General features: G+C 37.9%; 2 protein-coding genes and 1 long non-coding RNA gene across 10 annotated transcripts; all 3 read right to left on the bottom strand.

Moving 5' to 3' along the window:
• Positions 1 to 1,748: 1,748 nt before the first annotated feature.
• On the bottom strand, positions 1,749 to 10,352 carry LOC121049600. 6 transcript variants are annotated; one of them, XM_040507389.1, is made up of 11 exons: positions 9,789 to 10,352; positions 9,374 to 9,457; positions 9,204 to 9,287; positions 8,689 to 8,769; positions 8,373 to 8,609; positions 8,185 to 8,273; positions 3,448 to 3,544; positions 3,309 to 3,346; positions 3,147 to 3,222; positions 2,089 to 2,381; positions 1,749 to 1,971 (listed from the first exon to the last, which is right to left on the bottom strand). In XM_040507389.1, the coding sequence occupies exons 4-9, from the start codon at positions 8,751 to 8,753 to the stop codon at positions 3,170 to 3,172; spliced, it is 579 nt and encodes a 192-aa protein (XP_040363323.1). In that variant the 5' UTR covers positions 8,754 to 8,769; positions 9,204 to 9,287; positions 9,374 to 9,457; positions 9,789 to 10,352; the 3' UTR covers positions 1,749 to 1,971; positions 2,089 to 2,381; positions 3,147 to 3,169. The 6 variants fall into 6 exon arrangements, with proteins under 6 accessions (XP_040363323.1, XP_040363326.1, XP_040363325.1 ...); XM_040507392.1 differs by lacking the exon at positions 3,147 to 3,222 and adding an exon at positions 2,493 to 2,592; XM_040507391.1 differs by lacking the exon at positions 3,147 to 3,222.
• Positions 10,353 to 15,152: 4,800 nt separating this feature from the next.
• Positions 15,153 to 17,204, bottom strand: LOC112167562. Its single transcript, XR_005800613.1, has 4 exons — positions 17,056 to 17,204; positions 16,209 to 16,293; positions 15,916 to 16,035; positions 15,153 to 15,752 (listed from the first exon to the last, which is right to left on the bottom strand). It is a non-coding gene; the product is annotated as an uncharacterized LOC112167562 (long non-coding RNA).
• Positions 17,205 to 17,536: 332 nt separating this feature from the next.
• Positions 17,537 to 20,011, bottom strand: LOC112166583 (dynamin-related protein 5A). 3 transcript variants are annotated; one of them, XM_040506879.1, is made up of 6 exons: positions 19,486 to 20,011; positions 19,113 to 19,327; positions 18,290 to 18,340; positions 18,060 to 18,121; positions 17,828 to 17,918; positions 17,537 to 17,726 (listed from the first exon to the last, which is right to left on the bottom strand). In XM_040506879.1, the coding sequence occupies exons 2-6, from the start codon at positions 19,249 to 19,251 to the stop codon at positions 17,632 to 17,634; spliced, it is 438 nt and encodes a 145-aa protein (XP_040362813.1). In that variant the 5' UTR covers positions 19,252 to 19,327; positions 19,486 to 20,011; the 3' UTR covers positions 17,537 to 17,631. The 3 variants fall into 3 exon arrangements, with proteins under 3 accessions (XP_040362813.1, XP_040362815.1, XP_040362814.1); XM_040506881.1 differs by having other exon boundaries at positions 19,113 to 19,319; XM_040506880.1 differs by having other exon boundaries at positions 19,113 to 19,316.
• Between the last annotated feature and the right edge of the window lie 2,360 nt (positions 20,012 to 22,371).

The following is a 22,371-nucleotide window of genomic DNA, read 5'->3' as shown; positions in this document are numbered from 1 at the left end:
GCTGGAATTTTGACGAAAATGTAAAGTATTCAAGATACACAGCTTCGTCCACCTTAATAAGATGAGCATTGCAATTCGTAGCTTTCAAAGATTGGAGACTAGAACTTGAAAAATGAAATGCCAAGTCTTCAAAGTAACATGAAGTTAATGACAGACATTCGATGGAAGGGCACTCCCAAATTAAGCCCAGAAGAGCCCGGTAGTTGAAGTATACATTTTTCAGGGACATGTTTCTCAAAGAAGGAAGAACTCTTGTATCTGTAAGCTCAGGACTGTACATGTTTTGTATTCTCACAAACTCCAAATTCAAAGTAGTTATGGATTTTGCATTAAGAAAACTATTTGCGATATGCAATAGTAAAATTCCAACCGTTTATGCCAAGCAATTTCAAGGCTAAGATCTACCTCCTTGACGCTTCTCTCAAATGCAAAACTCAACCACTTATCTACGATAGAAGAATCTCTAAATAAGTATCTCCTCATGTGAAGTTTGAACTTATCCAAAACTGGTCCTGTCTTTCTCACGGAATTCCAAATACGTTTGCAAAATGTGGATGAAGTTTTTGGGTTGAACTAGTTGATGAAAAATCACGTCGTCGTCATCGGTCTTTCCAGACCCATCGAAATCTATTTCAGGGCTCAAGGACCATACACCTTCCCATTGCTTGGAAAGAAAGCTCATTCGGACAGCGGCTTTAGTGGGAAGCAATTCGAGTATTCAATGAATAACAAGGTGAGGCAAAGAAGGCCTCATTGTGTTGACGTCAAAGACGGCCTTTATTTCGTCTTGCTTTGAGGAGCTCTTCATCCGTTTCCGGCTTGTTTCTCCTTGTGACATGACCACGTTAAACATGTTTGTTAAACTTTTATGTCAATGTTAATTATTTGAAGGCTTGGCAGGAGTCGTATTTATATAGATCAACTGTACTCACAGTTCTTTAAGGACTAGAAAACCTCAACTCACTGAGATTTGTGCCATGCTCCTCTTCTTGTTCGTTTAGGGTTTATCATCTCCCCTCTTAATTTGGAGGACAATTCCTCCACATTCACCCTTTCTCCAATTTGTCAAACATTAATGACACGAGTATTACTAAAAAAAAAAAAAACGCTTAGCTTTAGTTTTGGAAGTTAACTTACCTCATCCACCATTATTCTCATCCGTTCTACCAGACCTACAATTCTTCACCCAACCTTGTAACTTCTCAAATATGAGCTCTCGGTAGGCCGCACAATGGGTAATTCTAACGACAGAGCTTGGAGTAGACGTAATTTTCTCAAATCCTATGATCATTGTCTACTTTGGCTTACGATTAAAATTTTGCATTCGTTGGCAACTGGGATGAATGTCATGGTTGTAAACGGATAAACATCAAAGCACAAGGAATTGGAATTGATTGAAACTTTGCATTCACTTGGAACTGGGAAAATGCTAAGGCCAACATCTAGAGTAGTGGATAAAGGAAGCGAAAGATTTGGGTCAGAGGAAATGCAATTGGATTGTTGGTGCAGAGAAGAAAGGGTTGGAGACTTGGAGCAAATAGGAGGATATCGATCTCTCATCAGACCTAATATCAAATGGGAATCATGAGACAGGTGGATGACGTCAGTTGGGTACTCATCAATATGAGAATTTCCATTGAAATTTTTTTTTTTTTTTTTTTTTGAAGGGACGACCAAAAGTTGGTCAATTTGCTAATGTTGACCAATGGAAATTATCTTATTTGCTTTGGGTTATTCAATAGTAGAGAGAATTTGAGCAAAAAAAAAAAAACAATAGTAGAGGCAATGAAATGTGTGACCCAGGTACAGATGGACCGCAAGGCATGCATAGCAAGTTCACCGTTAATACCCGTATGTGAACTTGTGATTTTTGTCATGCTCGCACTATTTGGAAGCCAGAATCGTGTAATACTTGTTAAACAGTTTCTCCTCCAAACAGCACTCCACAAGAACTTGCATTGTTTCTCTGTCCTGTACATGGAACACAGACAGATAAGTTTTGCAAGACAAGAGACAATGCCAGGAAAGAGAGAAAGAAAGAAAGAAAGAAAGAAAAGCTACATCATAATGAAATTAGGTGGCATCTACCTGCTTTCCATGTAAATCCAATCCCAAAAGCTTCTCAAATGCATCAATGTAATCCTCCCCGCTCATAATTATACAAAACATTGCCTTTCTAGCATCTGTGTTCATTCTCTGTGCAGCAGCGAGTTGCAAAAGTTTTCTGGGCTTCAAGAACTTCTTTGTCCATGTGTTGGCAACCTCTTCGACATTGTCTACTGTTGAAGCAATATCCCCAGATAACCACACTGGCCCTTCTTATTAGGATCAAGAAGTTTGCTCCAATTGAGTCCTCTTATTAAAATGTCTTCTACCCGTAACTGAAAATAAATCATCAAGAAACATACAGTCTATGAAAACCTGACAACAGACTATAAGACTAAAGGTTTGATGCTTGTTTTTAAAAATGGATTGGTTGTGAAAAATGGTACTGTATCTGTTCTTGCTTAGTATTCTGAAGCATCTCCTTTCCTGATGACTAAGATGGAACAGAGAGATACTATGCAGCCTCTCAACTTGCAGAGTATAAATCTACAATCAGCATGCGCTTACATTAGTACTTCTAACTAATTGAAACGACCTATTTCCTAATGAAGCTATGTGGCAGATTGCTGCAATATTAGACTGTCAGACAGGAAATACTCTAATGTGTTGGTGCCCTTTCTATCATCTGTCTAAGAGTAAGTTCTGGACTAAACCCCATTAGATAAAAGCTAATTTGCTCGTATATTGTTGTAACATCAACTTTATGTTGGTGAGCATTCTCAGCAGATATTCCGATATGCTAACATAATCAATGGACGGAGAGTTTGTTCCTCTTTAATCAGACCTCATGAAACCAACACTTAAATTGCAAGTATTTTAGAACCACAAATCCTGTCAAGCAGACAAACCCAAATTTTCAAAACAATATAGTACCATTGAACACAAATCAAGTTTGGCTAGAATTAAGCTGTTTCCAATGTCAAACACATCAAATTTAGAAATCATAAACGGTATTTCAGCTCAAATTTTCATTAATCAAAATATGTAGACCTGTCAATTTAATAGGATCAAGGAAAAGATGGATAGAAAAAGAAAGAGACATGTCAACATTAATGCCTGGGCATCACAATGCCTGCATAAACAACAGTGAAGCCAAATATTGAATCCGACAGCCCCCTGATTACAGTCATGAAGTGAATATCAGTTGATTGATTAAATTCTGACCCAAATGCAGGTGCAAACAAAGGAGAATTGGTGCATACCTTTCAAGGCCAAGCGTTGTTGCAGTGGCCACCATTGCCTACATACAGAGAAAAACAGCAACAAAAGCAATTATCGGCATGAGGGTATGACCAATCATTTACATAATTGGATTGGATTACAAAATTAAGAATAGCTTACAGAGGAATGCGAAGGGTTGACTTGAATTCAAACTCTTTGCCATACAGAATTACATTAGTGGAAGGCTTGGAACACCAGGTGCAGCTGCAACCAAAACCTTCATAAAAACAAACAGATGCCCAAGATTTGTTTCAGTTACCATATATACCATCAATACAAGCCTAACAACAATGGAATTTTTTTTTTTTTTTTTTTGACTGGAGAAATTCATTAAGGGACAAGCCCAAAGATCCCAAGAAACAAGGCCCAAAGTACAAACTAACATAACAAAGGGTAGTAGTTCGACACTGAACCAGGAAACAGAGAGAGCAACAGACAAAAGCTTAAATAGAAACCCAGCAGAGCTAGGAGGAAGCTGTGACGGTGGGCAAGGGAGGCCATCAGTCTTCAGAACTCGAAGCAAGGATGGTGGTACGGGATGTGAACAAAAGTTCGATATTTTAACCAAGTATGCCGTACGCATTGAACAGAAAGTGGTCTTCTCAATTTTCATGTAACCTTCCGATTCCATCCAAATTTTTTCTGTTTGAAATATGCGACAACAATCATGGAACTGAATTTGGATCGAAACCGTATATTTACTCCGCACTATATTAGATTTATTGCTTGATTGGTCTGCATGTTGGTTTTTACTGTAAATCAAACTACCCCTGATTGTTCTGCATCACTATAACCGGGCTGTTCTGCATTTTCAGCTAAAAGCCGACTCTTGCCATGAGGAGTCTCTTAAACTTCGTTGCACTAGGTGCATGGTTTTCAAGATGTAGATAGACGCATGTATGTATAACTTTGAGCAATACAAGATCTGCTATTTCTATCAAGTTAAAACAACTGTCTTTTATGATCTTCACTAAGCCAAACTACTGTTTCATACTATCCCAAATATATATAGAGCAAATCCAGGTTAAGATGAAGTGGTCATCGAGTTCCCTCTGTAATTTCTGCAGATAAACTATGCAAATAATTTGGTTGTGAATTTTCAGTTTCTGTCTGCCTCACTTTCTTTTTTTGAATGATTTGTTTTGCAGTGGTACATGCTACTCATTAATAAATAAATAAAATTGAGGTCTGTGATAATTGACCAGCTCAAACGGTCTGTGATGATAGGTTAAGTTTGATAAACCACAAACGGTTGGAACTGAACTGTCGTTATTATTTTGATTTTGTATTCTTAGGTTGTTTACTTTAGTATCATCATATTTGTTTGCTGTAGTTTATTTTCCCCATTTCTCAGCCATCAGATTTCAAAAATCCTATGAGTACTTTCCAGGCCTGAAAAATCCTTGCTGAGATCCTATTTTTGTTTCATATCATTATCTAATTCAATGGTTATAGGAAATGAATTCCAATCTCGCATCTTTAATTACTGATAAAACTAGATTGCCTAAAATTTTTGCTTCTATATTCATCAGATCCCTACAATCTTTCTCACCATTTCATCTTTTCCACAAATTTTCCTATATGAATGATATAATTTGCTTTGCATTTATTTTGTATTTGGAGCAATCACACCTTTATAGCTTATGACTTCATAATAAATTATATGGCATTTTCAGGTTATTTATAGCCTTATTCCAGGTCTTCAGAATGCCTTCTTAATTGTACTGGTAACAGCTCTTGGCTGCCTATTGTATCTGTATAAGCACATATTCTAATCGCATGTGTGTGTTTGTGTCTGTATGTATATGTTCTGCTTTTTTTTACTTGACAGAGATGTTCCTATCCTTTGGTTTTGAATCATGTCTGTATCATATCTACTCAGTTAAGATTGTGAGTTACTAACTATTTTTGTATCAATGTCCTAGCTTCTGGAGAGACATCTTGCACAAAGAACCAGTGCGATTTTCTTTTTGATAGTGAATCTACAAGACTCTGCTCATTTTGATACCAGTTGTCACACTAATTGAGTCTTATTACTTTGTTTCAGGTGCAGTAGCAGGAAATGGAGAAGTTTCTGGTAATGATGATTTATCAGTTTTTGGTACGTAAGAAACTTTCTTGGTAACAGCTCTGATCCATGGTAGTGCATGTAAAATGATTGCAGATAGATACAAACCTTGCATTCGCCCGGATGAACATGATGTGCGTGTATTCACACTCGATTGAACATTTGATAAGGATTCTTCACAAACCTTGCATTTGGGAAGACTAAAATATGATACCTTTTCGTTTGAGCATTCATTATGTATTCTTTTTCTGAGTCATGTTTGTCCTATGTATAAGTTTATTGAAATTTTATATGAAGCTGTGTGAACACTTTCATGAGTCACAATATTTGTTCAAATTTGTCCTATTTATAAGTTTACTGAGATCTTATCAAGTTACACAAAGATAATGTATGAATAAGAGCATCATTTGATGTTATAATGTTATAGTTCTAAGATATTAGAGAAAATTAAATGATTGATGAGGAATCCTCACAAATCTTGCATTTGAGAACCTTCTCGTTTTTTTTTTCCACAAAATGTACCTCCTCGTTTGAGCATTCATTGTGTATTTTTTCATGAGTCATATTTGTTCTGTTTATAACTTTATTGAAATTTTAGATGAAGTTGATCGAACCTACACATTAGATGGAAAAACAATCATCATTGAAACTCGACGTATTTGCTCATACACAAACTGAAAAAACTGTTCATCTTCCCTAAAACGGTAAAACCTCCTCACTTCTCTAAAAGAAGCAAAAACAAATCCTCCATGCTTTGTTGTCCTGAGCCCTAAACCCGAACCCTCAAGTAACATAAATTGAAATCTTATTTTCCTCGCAGGTTAGTAATATTCCTTCTTCTTATTTACATTGTTCTGAAAATTGGTACTGTAAAATTGGGGAAAGAATGGTTCTTGATTTGGTTGAGCTTTAGTTTCTTAGTTCATTCATATCCTGCTTTATCTATAATCTCATTGTGTATCAAATTTTGTGTCGAATTTGTTGAGCTGACTGCCCTCTTATGTCGGTGACTGATGCCCTAGTACAAGTCAATTTTCTGTGTAGACATGGTGGTGTGCATATGAATATATAAGAGTTTTGATTGGCATTGGGATCAATTGTTAGTTGCTAAGCGGTTTTTTCAATCTAAAATGCTTAATGCCTGGGGAATGCTAAATCAAATGATTGATATGAAAATTGAAGAGGAGAAAAATTGTAGGCACCTTTTGTTTCTCTAGACATGGACTTGTTTGTAACTTTCACTGATCAAAAGGCTGTAATTTAAGTGGAACGCACAAAGTTGCGAGTGGTCTTTTGACACCTTTTGAAGGGTTGTGTTTTCTCGGAATTAGGTGTATAGGTTCATACACTCGTTTTGTAAATGGAATTAGGTGTCGAATTTGTTATAGCAATTAGCCAATTTTATGACTAGCTCTTGTCTTTATCATGAAATTCATTTTCCATGAATGAACATGTGCCAAAATTATATTGTTAACATCTTCCAAATGTTTAAAAACTCCAGCACTTTACCTCCTTGCAACAATTTCCTTGTCTACACATAAATGAAACTGCTTGTATTTAAAAGTTTCATTGTTGTTTTTAGATGGTGCGCAAAGGGACAACCAATTTTGGTTTTATATATGAGTGAGGTGTAGTACTAGGAGGGGATTCCAGAATCAGCGTTTATCATACAGGTAACAACGTTGTATACGATTACGCCGGTAAGAGAATTATCAGGAGTTTATGATTTTTTGTTTTGTTTAATTTGATTGAGTTTATGATCTTATATGTTATTAACTGTATATACAGATCGAGATGACTTCAACAAAATCAGAAGGATTAGAGGTAACTTTCAAGGAAGGATTTACTGTACGCTCTCCAGTTCAGTTGACCCATGGCTTGGTTTGTACCACCACTTGAATCAAACGGTAAAAAGCAAACTATATGTATATCATGTATATATGTTGATTAATTTAGTCTCACATAAAAATCTATTTAGAAAACAAATGTGACCTCAATTAAAGATGTGTTGGACCAATGCATGAGGATGAATAGAGGGCAATTAGAATACATGAAGAACGTCTTGCAAACGGAGGAAGCATTCGGAATGTTGATTAAATTTTGTTTAGAAAACAAATGTGACTTCAATTAAAGATGTGTTGGACAAAGCTTTCGCTTTTCTACACCAATGCATGAGGATGAATAGAGGGCAATTAGAATATATGAAGAACGTCTTGCAAACGGAGGAAGCATTCAGAATGTTGATTAAATTCTGTTTAGAAAACAAATGTGACCTCAATTAAAAATGTGTTGGACAAAGCTTTCGCTTTTCTACACCAATGCATGAGGATGAATAGAGGGCAATTAGAATACATGAAGAAAGTCTTGCAAACGGAGGAAGCATTCGGAATGTTGGTCGGGGGCTATACACAAACTGAGGTATTCTTGAAACATATGTATTTCTTCTTTTGACAAGCGTTAACAGGCCCGGCCCTGGGAGTAGCTGGACTAGGACTAAACCTAGGGCCCCCAATCTCTATGGGTCCCGAAAGAAAAGCTAATGTTATATATAGTCCACACAAAAAATGTAAGGAAAGATAAAAAAAAATTAAAAAAAATAGATAGATGGGCCTCTTTATAAATATGTTTCTATTAATTAATCTTGTATGGGCTTGTTCCTTTGGTGGTTTTGGATATTTTTTTAATTAAATCTCACTTAGTTTATTTTTGATGTATTATAGTATGTATTTGTTGACGTTGTTTAGCTTTTCATCTTCATCAATTTATTTGTTATCAAGTTGTTAGAATACCTGGGCTTCTCTCTAGGCTAACATGGCAAGAACGTGGCACCGCCTCTTCAGCCCTGCGAAATTGCACGCCCAGAACATTGAACTTCTCTCTAAAAATTAAGAGAGAAAAACGGTCAGTAATAAACAAACAAAACTAAAACTTCCTTTCGTGTGTGGATTGTGGATTTCTGGGTGGAATGATCGATTACCTTTCGAAGTGGGCTTTCACATCGTTGACTATGAAGGGGTAAGGAATAGCTGAATCGAAGTTCAGAAAGAGATTCTCAGGGATTCCCAGTTGAATTGAGTTGCCGTTCTCATCCCCTAGAGTATACTCCATCTTGCTTTTCCCAAACATTAGATTTGCAATAGCAAAATCACTTTGAAACAAAACATAACCCAGACCGGGCTCGATTGAAGTCATGTGCTCGATTCGAAATCCTGACCTGCATACAAAGACTCAATTATATTTACAGACCCACAGTTCTAATTCTCAACAAAACCATGCAATAAATTTTCTCATACCTTGTAAAAACCTTCTGCACTAGCTTAATCATTATTTCGGTGCCCAGCCACCTAGTAGTGAGCATCCTCTCCACGGCCGGCCTGTAACAGTCGAGCCAGAGAGTGATAGTATACGGACAGATAATACCAGTTTGCTCGTACACCAAAGAAGAGACGGGGACAAAATACATGGCAAACTGGATCGAAGAATCATGGTTAAGCATTATTATTGGCTTCTGCAGATTGATGGCTGCACTGCAGTCTGGAAAGTCGAGCAAAGCCACTCCAAGGAAATCAACATGTGAAGTTTGGTTGGGATATAGCAGGTAACGAGGCAATAGGTCAGATGTAGAAGCCCCCTTAAATTCTAGTGGCACTACTAAGTGGGTTCAGATTCACAATAGATTAGATACATTGAAGTCCTCGACATCGTCAGAGTGGTCCGACTTCTCAGCTGGTTCTTCAAACAAAACTCTCAAAACCTTTGCTAGAAATCCAAAAGAAAAACTAAGTGAACAAAATAAGCGAGCACTTACTTGAAGTGTTTTGAGAAACTGCTTCGCCGGCCGATGAACTCTGTGACTTGACGTCGTCGGAGTGGTCCGACTTCTCAACTGGGTCTTCAGAAAAAATTAAACAAAACGCTCAAAACCTTCGCTAGAAATCCAAAAGAAAAACTAAGTGAACAAAATAAGCGAGCACTTACCTGAAGTCTTTTGAGAAACTGCTTCGCCGGCCGGTGAACTCTGTGACTTGACGTCATCGGAGTGGTCCGACTTCTTAGCTGGTTCTTCAAAAAAAATTAAACAAAATGCTCAAAACCTTCGATAGAAATCCAAAAGAAAAACTAAGTGAATCAAGTTACACAAACATAATGTATGAATTTGTTTCGACAAGAGCATCATTTGATGTTATAATGTTATAGTTCTAAGATATTAAAAAAAATTAAATGATTGAAGAGGAACCCTCACAAATCTTGCATCTAAGAAGAATAAAGTTCTTCTCGTTTGAGCATTCACATTCATTATGTATTTTTTTCATGGATCATGTTTGTTGATATAATCCTATTGCGTGCAAAAAATTTTTCTCATGGTGAAATAAAAACGTATAAACAAACTAACATTATTTGTTTTTGTTTTTGTTTTTGTGATGACCGCACCGCCGTCTGAAAAATCGAACAAAGGCACTCCAAGGGTAGTCAGCAAGCGAGATTTGGCTAGGATATAGCAGGTAACGAGGCTGTAACTCCTTAAATTCCAGTGGTAGTAGCTCAGATACATTGACATCTTCGGCGTGGTCCGAGTTGTCAGCTGATTCTTAAACATAGTTAAACAAAACATCAAAACGTTCAATAGAAATCTAAAAGAAAAACTAAGTGAACAAAATAAGCGAGCAGCATTTGCTGGAAGTGTTTTGACAAATGGATAGGCTAGCCAGTGAACTCTAGGACGCCATGAGAGCAAGAGCGATAGAGAGAGAGAGAGAGGGAAGAAGCCAAAAAATGTGAGGGAATATGAATGATAACGACGTTGTCTCCTCTCATTGACACCGCTCACTGGCACTGCTATGGCTTGATGAGAATGCACATTTTCGCAGCACCCACGTAAAACCGTCTTAGAGATTTTTCTCTAGGCTCGCATAGCAACACTGTGGCACCGCCTCTTCACCCTTGGGGAATTGCATGCGAGAACATTGAACTTCTCTCTGAAAAGGCGAAAATTAAGAGAGAAAAACCGAAGGTGAGTAATAAACAAAACTAAAAATAAATAAACAATTTTCTTTCTTGTGTGGATTTTTGGGTGGAATGATTACCTTTTAAAGTGGTCTTTCACATCATTGACTGTGACTGGGTAAGGATTAGTTGAGTCAAAGGTCAGAAAAAGATTTTCCGGGATTTCGTGTTGAATTGAGCTACCGATCTGATCCCCGAGAGTATACTCCATCTCATTCTTACCAAACATTAGATTTGTAACCACAAAATCACTCTGAAATAAGGTTCTAAAAAACGCTAGGCGCTAGTCTAGCGGAAGGCCGGGGACTAGCGGCTAGGCTCCTAGGCAGTTTTTTTATTTTTTATTTTTTTATTTTTATAACATATAATTATATAAATAAAAATATAAAAGGTATTATAATGTTTGAAAATAGTAAAAATACTCAAAATATAGATAAAATGTTAAACAACAATGAGATAATGAGTTCTTAGAAATAAAAAAAAAATTACAAATTTGATTCTTCCAAGCCTAATCCTCAAATTCTTCTTCTCCATATCCCTATAGTACTCCCTCCTCATCGGACTCAAACTCAAAAGTCATCTCATCTTCTTCCTCTTCATCCGATACAAAATCCTCCTCATGAAGTTCTCTAATTTCTTGAATTCTACTACTTCTCCTAGGCTCTAAGCTACTGTCCACTCCCAATCCCGATCCCTCTCCAACTACTTCACTAGTAAGATCGGAATCTACATCTTCATCACCACCATCCACAATCCATCCTTGGGTCATAGTAGCTTCACATGCTAGTAATACATCTACATTCTTCTCTTTCATTCTTCTCTTGTTGTTGATAATTTTGGCATTGAATTGGACATAGACTAAATTGTTTAATCTCGTTGTATCTAGTCTATTCCTTTTCTTTGTATGGATCTACATAAAGAAAAAAAAAATAGTATATTATGAGTTTCTAAATAATTAGTAAACTACATTACTACTTGCTTATAAACTTACAAAAATGCATAACTAAATAAGTACTTGCCCCCTCAAAAGGGCTCCAATTTCTCTCACATCCGGATGAGCTAGAGAGCTGGCCGGAGACTCGGAGAGAGACTGAGAGTCTGACGGATGAGGGAGCGGCGTTCAGCAGCGGCTTTCAGATTTCGTCGAGACTCGAGAGTTCGAGTTCAGGTTTTGACTTTTGAGTCGAGAGTTGAGTCTGAGAGATTTTAACAAATTAACAGATTTTTAAGAAAAGAAGAAGAAGAAAAAATTACAAAACGTGCCTAGTAGGGCTGGGCTTCCGGACCCGAAAAACCGAAGACCCGACCCGAACCAAGCAAAAAAGCCCATCCGGTTCGGTTTTGATATAAAAATTCTCGGTTCGGTTTAGAGCCCGACCCGAATATATTTTTTCGGTTCGGTCTCGGGCTTCACATATTTGGAGACCGAAAGCCCGATTCCTCTCCATTTTGACGATCTCAGCCTCTGTCTCTCTCAACAACTTCTCAGCCAGTCAACCCGTTCTTGGTTTCATCTGCAAATCCAGCATTGCATCCCCTTCTTTAAGCATCTTCTCTGTTCTCTCTTATCTAATCTTATCCTCTCTAGCTTCTGCCTCATCAGTTATCGCACTCAGCTCCTCAGCCAAAGAAGTGTCCATCACCGCAGTTTCGAAACCATCTCAGCCAGTCAGCCCTTGTTCTTCCCCAATTTTTGAAAACCCAGCCCCATTATCAACGATTCAACCCCATACCTGTTAGCAATTTTGGCTGAAAGCCTGAAACTCCAGACTTGTTAGCAACTCCAACTTTAGATCTAGAGATCTGGGCACCTCTTCACCCAAGTCCTCGGGTCAACCCAGCCCAATCCTCGCTCCTCCTAACCGAACCCCTCTTCACTCTCCCCTCCATCCAACGCACCACCGACGAACTGCATAATGGGGATTGAGGAGGAAGGAAAATTTTTTTAAAAAAAAAATAAAAAATTATATATATATATATATATATATATATATATGAATAGAACTGCAAAAGAAGAAGAAGAATAAGAAGTGTCGAAGAAGACTAGAAAAGAAAGAGGGAGGAAGAAAAAAAAGCAGAAGAATATATGAATTAATGAATAGAAGTATAGAACTACAGAAGAAGAAGAAGAAAGTGTCGAAGAAGACCAGAAAAGAAAGAAAGAGTAGAAAGTAAAAGAGGGCAGAGCCTTTTGTCTTGTTTTGTTTTATTTCTACCGCTTAGGACAAATAAATATAAACGTCGAACAAAAAATTCCCAAAGCGTCTCATACTCCAGTGGTTGGGAGCAAGGATTTGGTGCAAGAGGTCAGGAGTTCGAACCTTGCCTGTTACCAGATTGTTGTGTATTTTGCATATTGGGCCCGAAAAGCCCGAAGCCCGAACCTATTGTTTCGGGCTCGGGCTTGGTTTTACCAAATTTCGGGCCAGACTCGACCCGAGCCCAGGCCTAGTGCCTAGGCGCCGACTGCCCAGCGCCGCCTACGCGACTTTACTCCCAGCGTCCAGCTCTCTCGACTAAGGGAGGATCGGGATGGAAATGCTGCGCCTAGGCCGCCGCCTAGGCCAATTTTTAAAACCTTGCTCTGAAATAGAATATAACACAAACCGAGCTATATCTGAGTCATGTGCTCTATATATTAAAACTCAATTATATTAATAGACGCGCAGTTTTAATTCCCAAGAAACCATGCATATTAAGTTTTCTCATACCTTAAAAAAACTTTTTTGCACTTGCTCAATTATTATGTTCGTGCCCAGCCACCGAGAAGTGAGGATCCTCTCCATGGTTGGCATACGACGGCCGAGCCGGAGCGTGATAGTGTAGGGATAGAGAATTCCATCTTGCTCGTACACGAGAGAAGAGACCAGTACAAAGTACAAGGCCTGGGTGAGTGAACGCTATTGGTGGGGAGGACATAGTGTGATGACACTTCCATCTATGTTGCTTGAGGTGTCATAGAAATTTACCTGATGGAAAGCTTTACCGCATATATTCTCCATGGGATAACCAAGGTTGAGCGTTATTATTGGCTTCTGGAGATTGATGACTGCACCGCCGTCTAGAAAATCGAGCAAAGGCACTCCAAGGTAGTCAGCAGGTGAGATTTGGCTAGGATATAGTAGCTAACGAGGCTGTGACTCCTTAAATTTTAGTGGTCCTATAAATGACCAAAGTGTTGAACATATAAAAGTTTAGTAATCATTTGTGATAATATTCTCCCACAAAATTAATTAGTGATGATTACCCACAAAATTAATTAGTGATGATTACAAAAATACTAGAATGATGATCAAGTTACAAACTCGACCATAATTGATGATTCATTCATGGTGCTCTCCAAACTAACTATATGTCTATCTCACGCGGCACACCTCTTCTCTGCCGTCTCTTTTAATCTCTACGTATTGAGCCAATCAACCTCGTCAATCACTCGCATGAACTTTTTGTAACCATGTCACTCACTTACAAGGAAAGCACACGTACGCAAAAGCAATCATCTTATTTCTGATTAACTTGTTACTTGTAAATAATGGATTAATTATTCTCTAAACTTCTGTTTCTCGAGAAAACTTCCCAGAGTTCTAGTTGCACTAGCTATGATAATTAGTTACAAAATGCATTTCGTCCAGAATCTATGGAAACCAAAACATGCACGAAGTTGTGCGTTAATTTTAAACGTTTTTCTTTGCATAGGTCGTGTAAAAGAAATATCTATCCGATTCTTTTATGAACTAAGCATTTACTATATATTGTCCTTCTTTAAACTGATAAACTAATTAAGCAATTTTCTTTGCAAGAATAAGCACGGGGTATGATGTTACTCGAGTGTGTAAACTGTAAACTCATTTGCGCACTGCACTTGGAATGATCATCAAATGGAAAAATTCAAGTGCCTCATCATGGCATTCATTCCTGACCAATTAAAGAAGAGACATTTTCAAGGTAATGCATCCCCCTAGAACATTTCATCGAACAGTAATATATTGTGATTATGCTTCTTTTCAATAGATTTACTAACCACATTTTTCATCTATGTAGTTTCAGTTTGATGCATTTGCATAGATTACCGAATCCACATTTTCCACATTCATCATGAAGTACTATACTCTTCATGATTTAATATCGGCGGCATGGTTCACAGCATTTGTCCTTATATTTCCTACATATTTAATTGAGATTAAGTTACAAGTAGGGAGCTGAAATTTGCACTCCTCTTGTACTGCTTTTATCAAATCACCCCTCTACTTATTTTTTTCTAATCCTCTCTCTTCCACAGCCTAACTAAAACTCTCTCTCCTATCCAAATCCCAGACTCATCGTAGTTCTTACTGAATGGCACATCTTTTGCAGGTGGAGCCAGACCACATCGCTGTCGGTGTCGGCGAAGAGGAGGAGTGCCGAGACGGAGGTCGACGAAGTACTGGCCGGAGCCAGTGGAGGCGCTGGAGACAACATGGGAGGTGGCGGCGATTGTGGAGGAGAGAGAGAGGCGGTGGGTGTCCAAAGAGAGAGCTTGGGAGCTAGGGTGTAGAGAAGGGGTCTGAATTATATAAGCCCAGTTGGTGTTTGATTATGTGTTTGTCCATCTAGGTTTCAATGATATGAAGATATAATCGCTAATTTCAATAATTGTACTATAAACAAATCACTAAATCAGTATATTGGTTTATACAATCTTATTTGACCACTTCTCTTAGCCCAGGTTCACCAAAGATACACTACACCAAAATTGGTCTTTTACGGCCCACCATGTGCGCCGTAAAAGCCTATTTACGGCGCACAAAAACACGCTGTAAAAGCTCGCGCCGTAAAAGACATATGTCTTTTACGGCGTGCAAAAATGCGTCATAAAAGAACAATTAACACGCCATAAAAGTGGTTCCACAAATGTCATTTTGGTCATTTACGGCCCACATTGCACGCCGTAAAAGACCTCATATTAAAGGCATACACAGCATGCCGTAAAAGAGTGGCTAAACTCCTAGTTAAGGTGCACACTGCGCGCCGTAAATGAGGTATGTTCAAATAAAAAAAAAATTTCTTTTTGCTCAAATGTCATACTCATATTACCCTCATTATGATTAATTTCATTTACAGAATAACAATTGGAAATGTTTTTGTAGAAATCATTACATCAATTAAGTAATGCAGCAGTTCAGGAGGAGTTACTGTGAAGATTGAAGTCCAGGGGGTTGATGGTAGAGGTGGCTGCACAGGAAACAATGGCTGTTGTGAATAACCCAATCCGGAAGGCGGAGGACCAGAGACTGCCGGAGGCTGTGGATACCAAGGCTGGGGACGGGGTGCAACTTGCCAACTGTTATGAGGCATTGGGACCGATGAATTGTATCTGATGCAAACGAAGAACATAAGCATGTAGATAAGTTGTTTACAAATCTATGATATGATAATCATGTATTCTACTGCAGGAGGATATAATTGCTGACCTACTTTTGCCAAACATTGAGACATATAAAGCAATAAAATAACCTCACAGAAAAGTAAAAACATACATTGGCCGCATTTCAAAACGTGGTTAGGGAGGATATATCCCCAGTGAACCTGGCACCACACCACCAAAAAGCTGAGTTGATGGGATTTCCATTTAGCCATTTTTGACGGGGCGTCGTATTCTGCAAATGGCCATGATTTTTCAGAAATTATTCCAAGAGTAAACAAGCAAATGAACTTAACAAAATTATAGGGTCTATGAACTTTGTTTGGTATAATTGGACTTTAACTCTAATGAAAAACACTTGCAAAGAGATTTCAAAGTCAAGAAAAACCACTGGTAAGGATCCTTTACCTTCCTCTCCATAATGTGCAGCCAAGACATCAGGTGGGATTCCTTGCATCCCATATATTTCAATATCTGTCGAATCCCTCCTATCCTTTGTAAAATACAGTTTTTGCCAAAAAGAGTATCAGTAAAGTGAAACAAAAGAAATAAAAAGACCAAAATCAATGATAAGGAACGATTTTGAGGCAAAGAGTTACATATGATTTTAAGTTTTTAACAATCTTCAACCACAACACACTCTACAATAGACTACTGAAAAAGATCCACTGCAAATGGTTCAAACATAAATAGTGTGACAACAAACTGTAAGTGGCCTACCCATATTACTGGAAATTGACTGTATAACAATTAGCTACCCTACAAAAGAATACATTTTCCTCAGTTCATGTCTTTTTTCGTTATGCTGCTTCAAAACTGAGCCATTAGGATATCTTCCAAAAAAAAACATCATATACAAAAGATTTATTTCAAGCATTATTACCAGTTTATCATCACAGTGACATCAAGTACATAAAATAATCCCCCTTGTGCATGAAGGTTCTCTTGCAGATAAGCAGAACCAAGGGAGCAAATATATAAGCATATAATATAGAAATTCCCTTTAGCAATAGATTATCTTCCTGAAGTTTCAGGATGCTTTCTCATTAGTGATTATAACACATTCCCGTTTCAAAAAGATCAATAAACCAATACAGGCTCATTACTCATTTTCTCAAGCAGACAAGTTGACAACACTAATAAGAAATTATAAACTACACATGTAAAAGGCAGTAGATGGCTTAACCCAAAATGGGGCCAAACAGAAGCTAAACACTAGGACCCAGAAAATACAAAGATAAAAGAGATTGTCTACCTTTGGAGGCCTCGACCATGTAGCAGCTTCCTGGTTGGGTCTTCATTTCAAGCATGGGCAACACCATGTGTTTATACCTACACTAGCAAGCTCGTTCTCTACATCACCAAGCATAATTAACACCCTCTTTGGGACATCCACAAGCCATGGTGAGGCCCAACCGAGACTTGCATCTTGTAGCCCTATGTTCAAGCTACGCTACGGTATCCGGAAGTCACAAATCCGACACCGGGAAGCCACCTTTCCGACCTTGCCAAGTTGCCCTCACAAATAGGCTTTCTAGACTAGAATAGTGATTTTAGTCATCCCACATCTAAGAAAATGTAAAGGAGATGGCTTCCTTCACCTATAAAAGGAATGCCTCCTCCCACAATTCAACACACTCCATTACACACTTTGTAATGCACTTGGGCCGCAAGGCTCGACACACTAGTATAAGCTTTCAAGTGGACGTAGTCTCCCGCTAAAGCGGGAGGTGAACCACTATACTTCGCTTGTGTCATTCTCTCTCTCTCTCTCTCTTTCTCTAAAGCTAACTAGAGATCCCGCTCAATCTCTAACGTTAACACCATGATCTCAGGGATCTAGGATTGGCCATGGGAAGCAGAGACGCACTAAAACTTTTTTAACCTCCACTCCCAGCATCAGTTTCTTGGAACCGCAATAATAGCCTGTGAAACACCATGATCTCAGGGATTTTAGAAGTACCAGATGAATTTTTTTTGGAAAGCATGAACAAATAAGAAAATTGGATGTGAATTTTTGGACTCACCTATTGGATCCACTTCACAAGGGATTTTAATTGCATCAGATGTAGCAAGATCTTGATTAGCAGGTGAAATTGCTGAAATTATACTGTTGGGCTGCATAAAATGTTGAACAGATAAGATGATTAAACATAGTAACAACTTCAGGGGAAAAAAGAGAATTATAAAAAATAAAGAATAAAAAAAATAAAAACAAAGAAGAAGAAGAAAGCATATCAAAATTTCAATGGACTTTACCTTCTCAATGTAGGAGCGAACCATATTTTCAATGTCCTGCATAATACTATCGAGCTGACCCTCTACATTTACCAAGACAGATTGTTAAGAGTCATATTACAATACTGGATATGTATTTATGTTCTACCATTCCTTTTTCCATCCATAGCCCTTGAACTTCTTTACACTTTTCCACAGGCAGATACAACGATAAAGAAATACATGTAAACAATGAGAGCCTTGATACTTACCAACAAAAACTTTTGTAAGCCCAGGAAGATCAACAAGTGTCAAGTTGACAACTGCCAGGAATTAAACATAAATTTGTTATGTCAGTAGGAGAGAAGAAGAAAATGTGGTAATCACAATATGCTACTAATCTCACAATCTGTGACTAGGATGCCAACTTTTCAGAAAGATTGGCAGACATAAACCAAGGCACTCCACAACAACCCATGTTAGATATGTCACAGACTCACAGTTCCCAACTTCTCAATTGACCAGAAAATCTCTCATTTGTAAACTAACAATATCAACCACTAACAAGCAAAGGTTAAGATAATTAGAATTCCTCAATGGGCTTCACTCAAGCTGAAACAAGTTACAATTAAGTAATTGACCAAGTAGCATTATTCATTAATCATTATATCTAACCAAATTTAAAGTAGAATCAAGACTGCATCACAACAAACTTAGAAGTAGAAGCAGCAAAATAAATGAAATTAAATTTCCATATTCAACGAATACCAATTACCAAGTAGCATTATTCATTAGAATACGAAGCCCAGTTTAAATCTAACCAGATTAAACGAAGCATTATTCATTAACAATCTGCATATTCATTATATCTAACTAGATTAAACGAATACGAAGCCCATATTATACAACTTTCTTCTCTTCAATAGAATCGATACGAAACCCTGATTATACAAGTTTCTTTTCTTCAATAGAATCAATACGAAGCCCAGATTATCAATATGAGTGTAGAGGACAATACCAATTCGAATTCCAAATTTCCAATTCATTTCAATTTTCAAATTCAAATTTCCCAGATTGAGAAGAACAAGTACTTACAGTGAGAGACTGAGGGAGATCCCATCAAGGAGGGAGGGAGAGAGGGAGAGAGAGAGAGAGAGAGAGAGAGAGAGAGAGGTGTGGCGCGGTTGCGTGGTACAGAGAGAGCGATGAAGGAGAGGCGGAGAGTGACTATCATGATTGCCCAACCGCCCAGCGCCTACCGCAGAGTTTCGATCTCCCAATCGAAAACTTAGACCTGAGCTGCTAAAAAACTAGCAGAAAATTATGAATATCAAAAGCCCAAAAAGAGAATTGGAATAGCAAAGCGATGCATGTTCATCTCCAATCTAAAAGGAACCCTACAAAATTAAAATCTGATGCCCCAATTTGGTATGCAGATGAGGGAGAGATGACAGAGAAATTTACCCACTGCAATTGCTGGAGGATAGGCTTTTGCTTCCACATCAACTGGTGTTTTCGGCCATGTGGGTAAAGATCAAGAGGGAGATTTCATGAGAGAGATGGCGAGCTGTAAGCATTGGCCGTTTGAGAGGAGAGAGGTTTTGTTTTCAATGGAACCTTTATGTCCTTTAAAAGAAAAAGTGGGAAGTTTAAGTTTCGGCAAAAAAAATGAGCGGGCAAACACAGTTTGAGGTGTATATAGATCATCCCCATTTACGGCGCGCAACTAATGCACGCAGTAAATACGTCATCCTCATTTACGGCACGCAATTAAAGAATGCCGTAAATATCTCTACATAATACTACATTTACGGCGTGCTATCAACGCAAGCCGTAAATAACTCAAGACAGAAACTCATTTACGGCGCGCTTTTAAAGCACGCCATAAATAGCTCTATGTAATACTACATTTACGGCACGCTTTAAATGCACGCCGTAAATGACCAATTTTTACGGCACACATGTATGCACGCCGTAAATTTTAGGCGGTAAAAGCCCAGATTTCTTGTAGTGATACATTCTTCCGGTGACATACAGAGAGAGCTAGAGAGGATCAAAACGTACAGAGAGGGAGACTGGGAGGGCAAATATCAGTTTGCTTTCGATAGAGAAATTAAGGGTAATTTGGGAATGCAAATAAAAATTGGAGAAGAAATATTATAAAAAATAAAATAAAAAATTAAAGGGGAGTGTAGAATGTAAAAAGGGGAGTGAAATATTAGGGGAGTGCAAATTTCACTCCCCTACAAGTAATGTAACATTCAATAGCATTTCTTCATAGAAGTTTCAAAAAAAAAAATCCTAAATTGTTTCAATAAGAATGTTATTTGATGTTAATTCAAATAATAAGACATCATATAAACACTTCTAAGTGCACAAAATTTACGTTTGAGAAGACCATAACTTTATCATTTATACCTATTTGTGCAAAAATATTAACTTATTGAGTTAATTAAATTAAGCTGCAAGTAGAGTAAAATACAGTATATATAGTAGGAGTGCATATAGTTGAGTACTATACGATCTTACTATACGTTATTTCGACGGCGTAGATGAGTATCAAAGAATCTGCAGAATAAAGACCATATTTATGGAGAATGTGGACTCGTACGTGCTACTTGTCACTGCGAGCACATGGCTGGCAAGGCATGCCTAAAGCTCTTCTTAGCTCATGGCCGGAACGTCTTCTTAAAGGACTTTCATCGAACACGACTGGTGAACTACTTACATGTGCATGCAATTCAAGTTTTAATCAAAATAAGACGTACAGATGGTCCAGATGGATACTATGTTGGTTGCCTTTGAATATGGACATGCACGAGGTTTTTAGCATTAGTTGAACATTTGAACAAAAATATGGGACCATAAAATTGACTAGGGGAATCGCATTCAAAAGTACATCATCGATAAAGCTTCGATTCGTGTCGAATCAATTTCTTGGCTCGTAAGAAATGCCGAGTGTTATTGCACCGAAGAGGCTAGGCCTATAAGGTTTTTATGTATGGACAGAGAGGAGACATTGTGTCTTGGACAACAATGATCAATCTCCTCCTTTGTCCAAGCTCAGAAGTGGAGCCCCGTGTATAACTGTATAAGTATATATGTCCGTAGCTTAATTTCACATGATATCTAGTTTGTCTATAACTCGATCTATATAATGCATGTCATAAGTTAAACATGTTTGTTAAACTTTTATGTCAATGTTAATTATTTGAAGACTTAGCAGGAGTCGTATTTATATAGATCAACTGTACTCACAGATCTTTACGAACTAGAAAACCTCAACTCACTGAGATTCGTGCCATGCTCCTCTTCTTGTTCGTTTAGGGTTTATCATCTCCTCTCTTAATTTGGAGGACAATTCCTCCGTATTCACCCTTTCTCCAATTTGCTAAACATGTTATGACACGTGTATTACTTAAAAAAAAAAAAAAAAAACAGTCAGCTTAATTTAGCTTTTGAAGTTAACTTGCCCCATCCACTGTTCTTCTCGTCCGCTCTACCAGACCTACAATTCTCCACCCAATCTTGTAACTTCTCAAATATAATCTCTCAGCTTGGTGACCGCAGGCCGCACAATGGGTAACTCTAACGAGAGAGCTTGAAGTAGACGTAATTTGCTCAAATCTTATGATCATTGCTTACTTTGGCTTACGAAGTTATGATTCAAATTTTGCATTCGTTGGCGTACTGGGGTGAATGTCATGCTTGTAAACTTGTAATTGGATAAACATCAAAGCACAAGGAACTGGAATTGATTGAAACTTTGCATATTTGGAACCGGGAAAATGCCGAGGCCAACACCTAGAGTCGTGGATAAAGAAAGCGATGAATTTGGATAAGAGGAAATGCATTTGGTTTGTTGGTGCAGAGAAGAGGGGTTGGAGCAAATAGGAGGACATCGATCTCTCATCAGACCTGATATCAAATGGGAATCATGAGATTGAGGTGGATACCGTCAGTAAATGGCAAAATCAATTGAATTTTTCTTTTTTCTTTTTAATTCTAATACAAATGTCAGTGCATAATTAGCTAAGAATAAAAAGGGTTGAATATGGGGGTTCACTATAGGAACCCCAAGAATTATCCCAATAATTTGGATATGTCCCTGTCCAAGGCGGAACCTACTCACCAATAAGATAATTTCCATTGAAACCATTTTTTTTGTTTTTTGTTTGAAAAGACAACCAAAAGCTGGTCAATTTGCAAATGTTGACCAATGGAAATTATCTTATTTGTTTTGGGTTATTCAATTGTACAGGGAATGAAATGTGTGACCCAAGTACAGGTGGACCGCAAGGCTTGCATAGCAAACTTACCGTGATTGGATGGGCATCACGGTTGTTATTTTGTT

This window comes from Rosa chinensis, chromosome 5 (genome assembly GCF_002994745.2).
Source record: "Rosa chinensis cultivar Old Blush chromosome 5, RchiOBHm-V2, whole genome shotgun sequence".
In the NCBI taxonomy this organism is placed as follows: domain Eukaryota; kingdom Viridiplantae; phylum Streptophyta; class Magnoliopsida; order Rosales; family Rosaceae; genus Rosa; species Rosa chinensis.
Note: the sequence above shows the minus strand (reverse complement) of the source record. Positions and strands in the feature narration are given on the sequence as shown.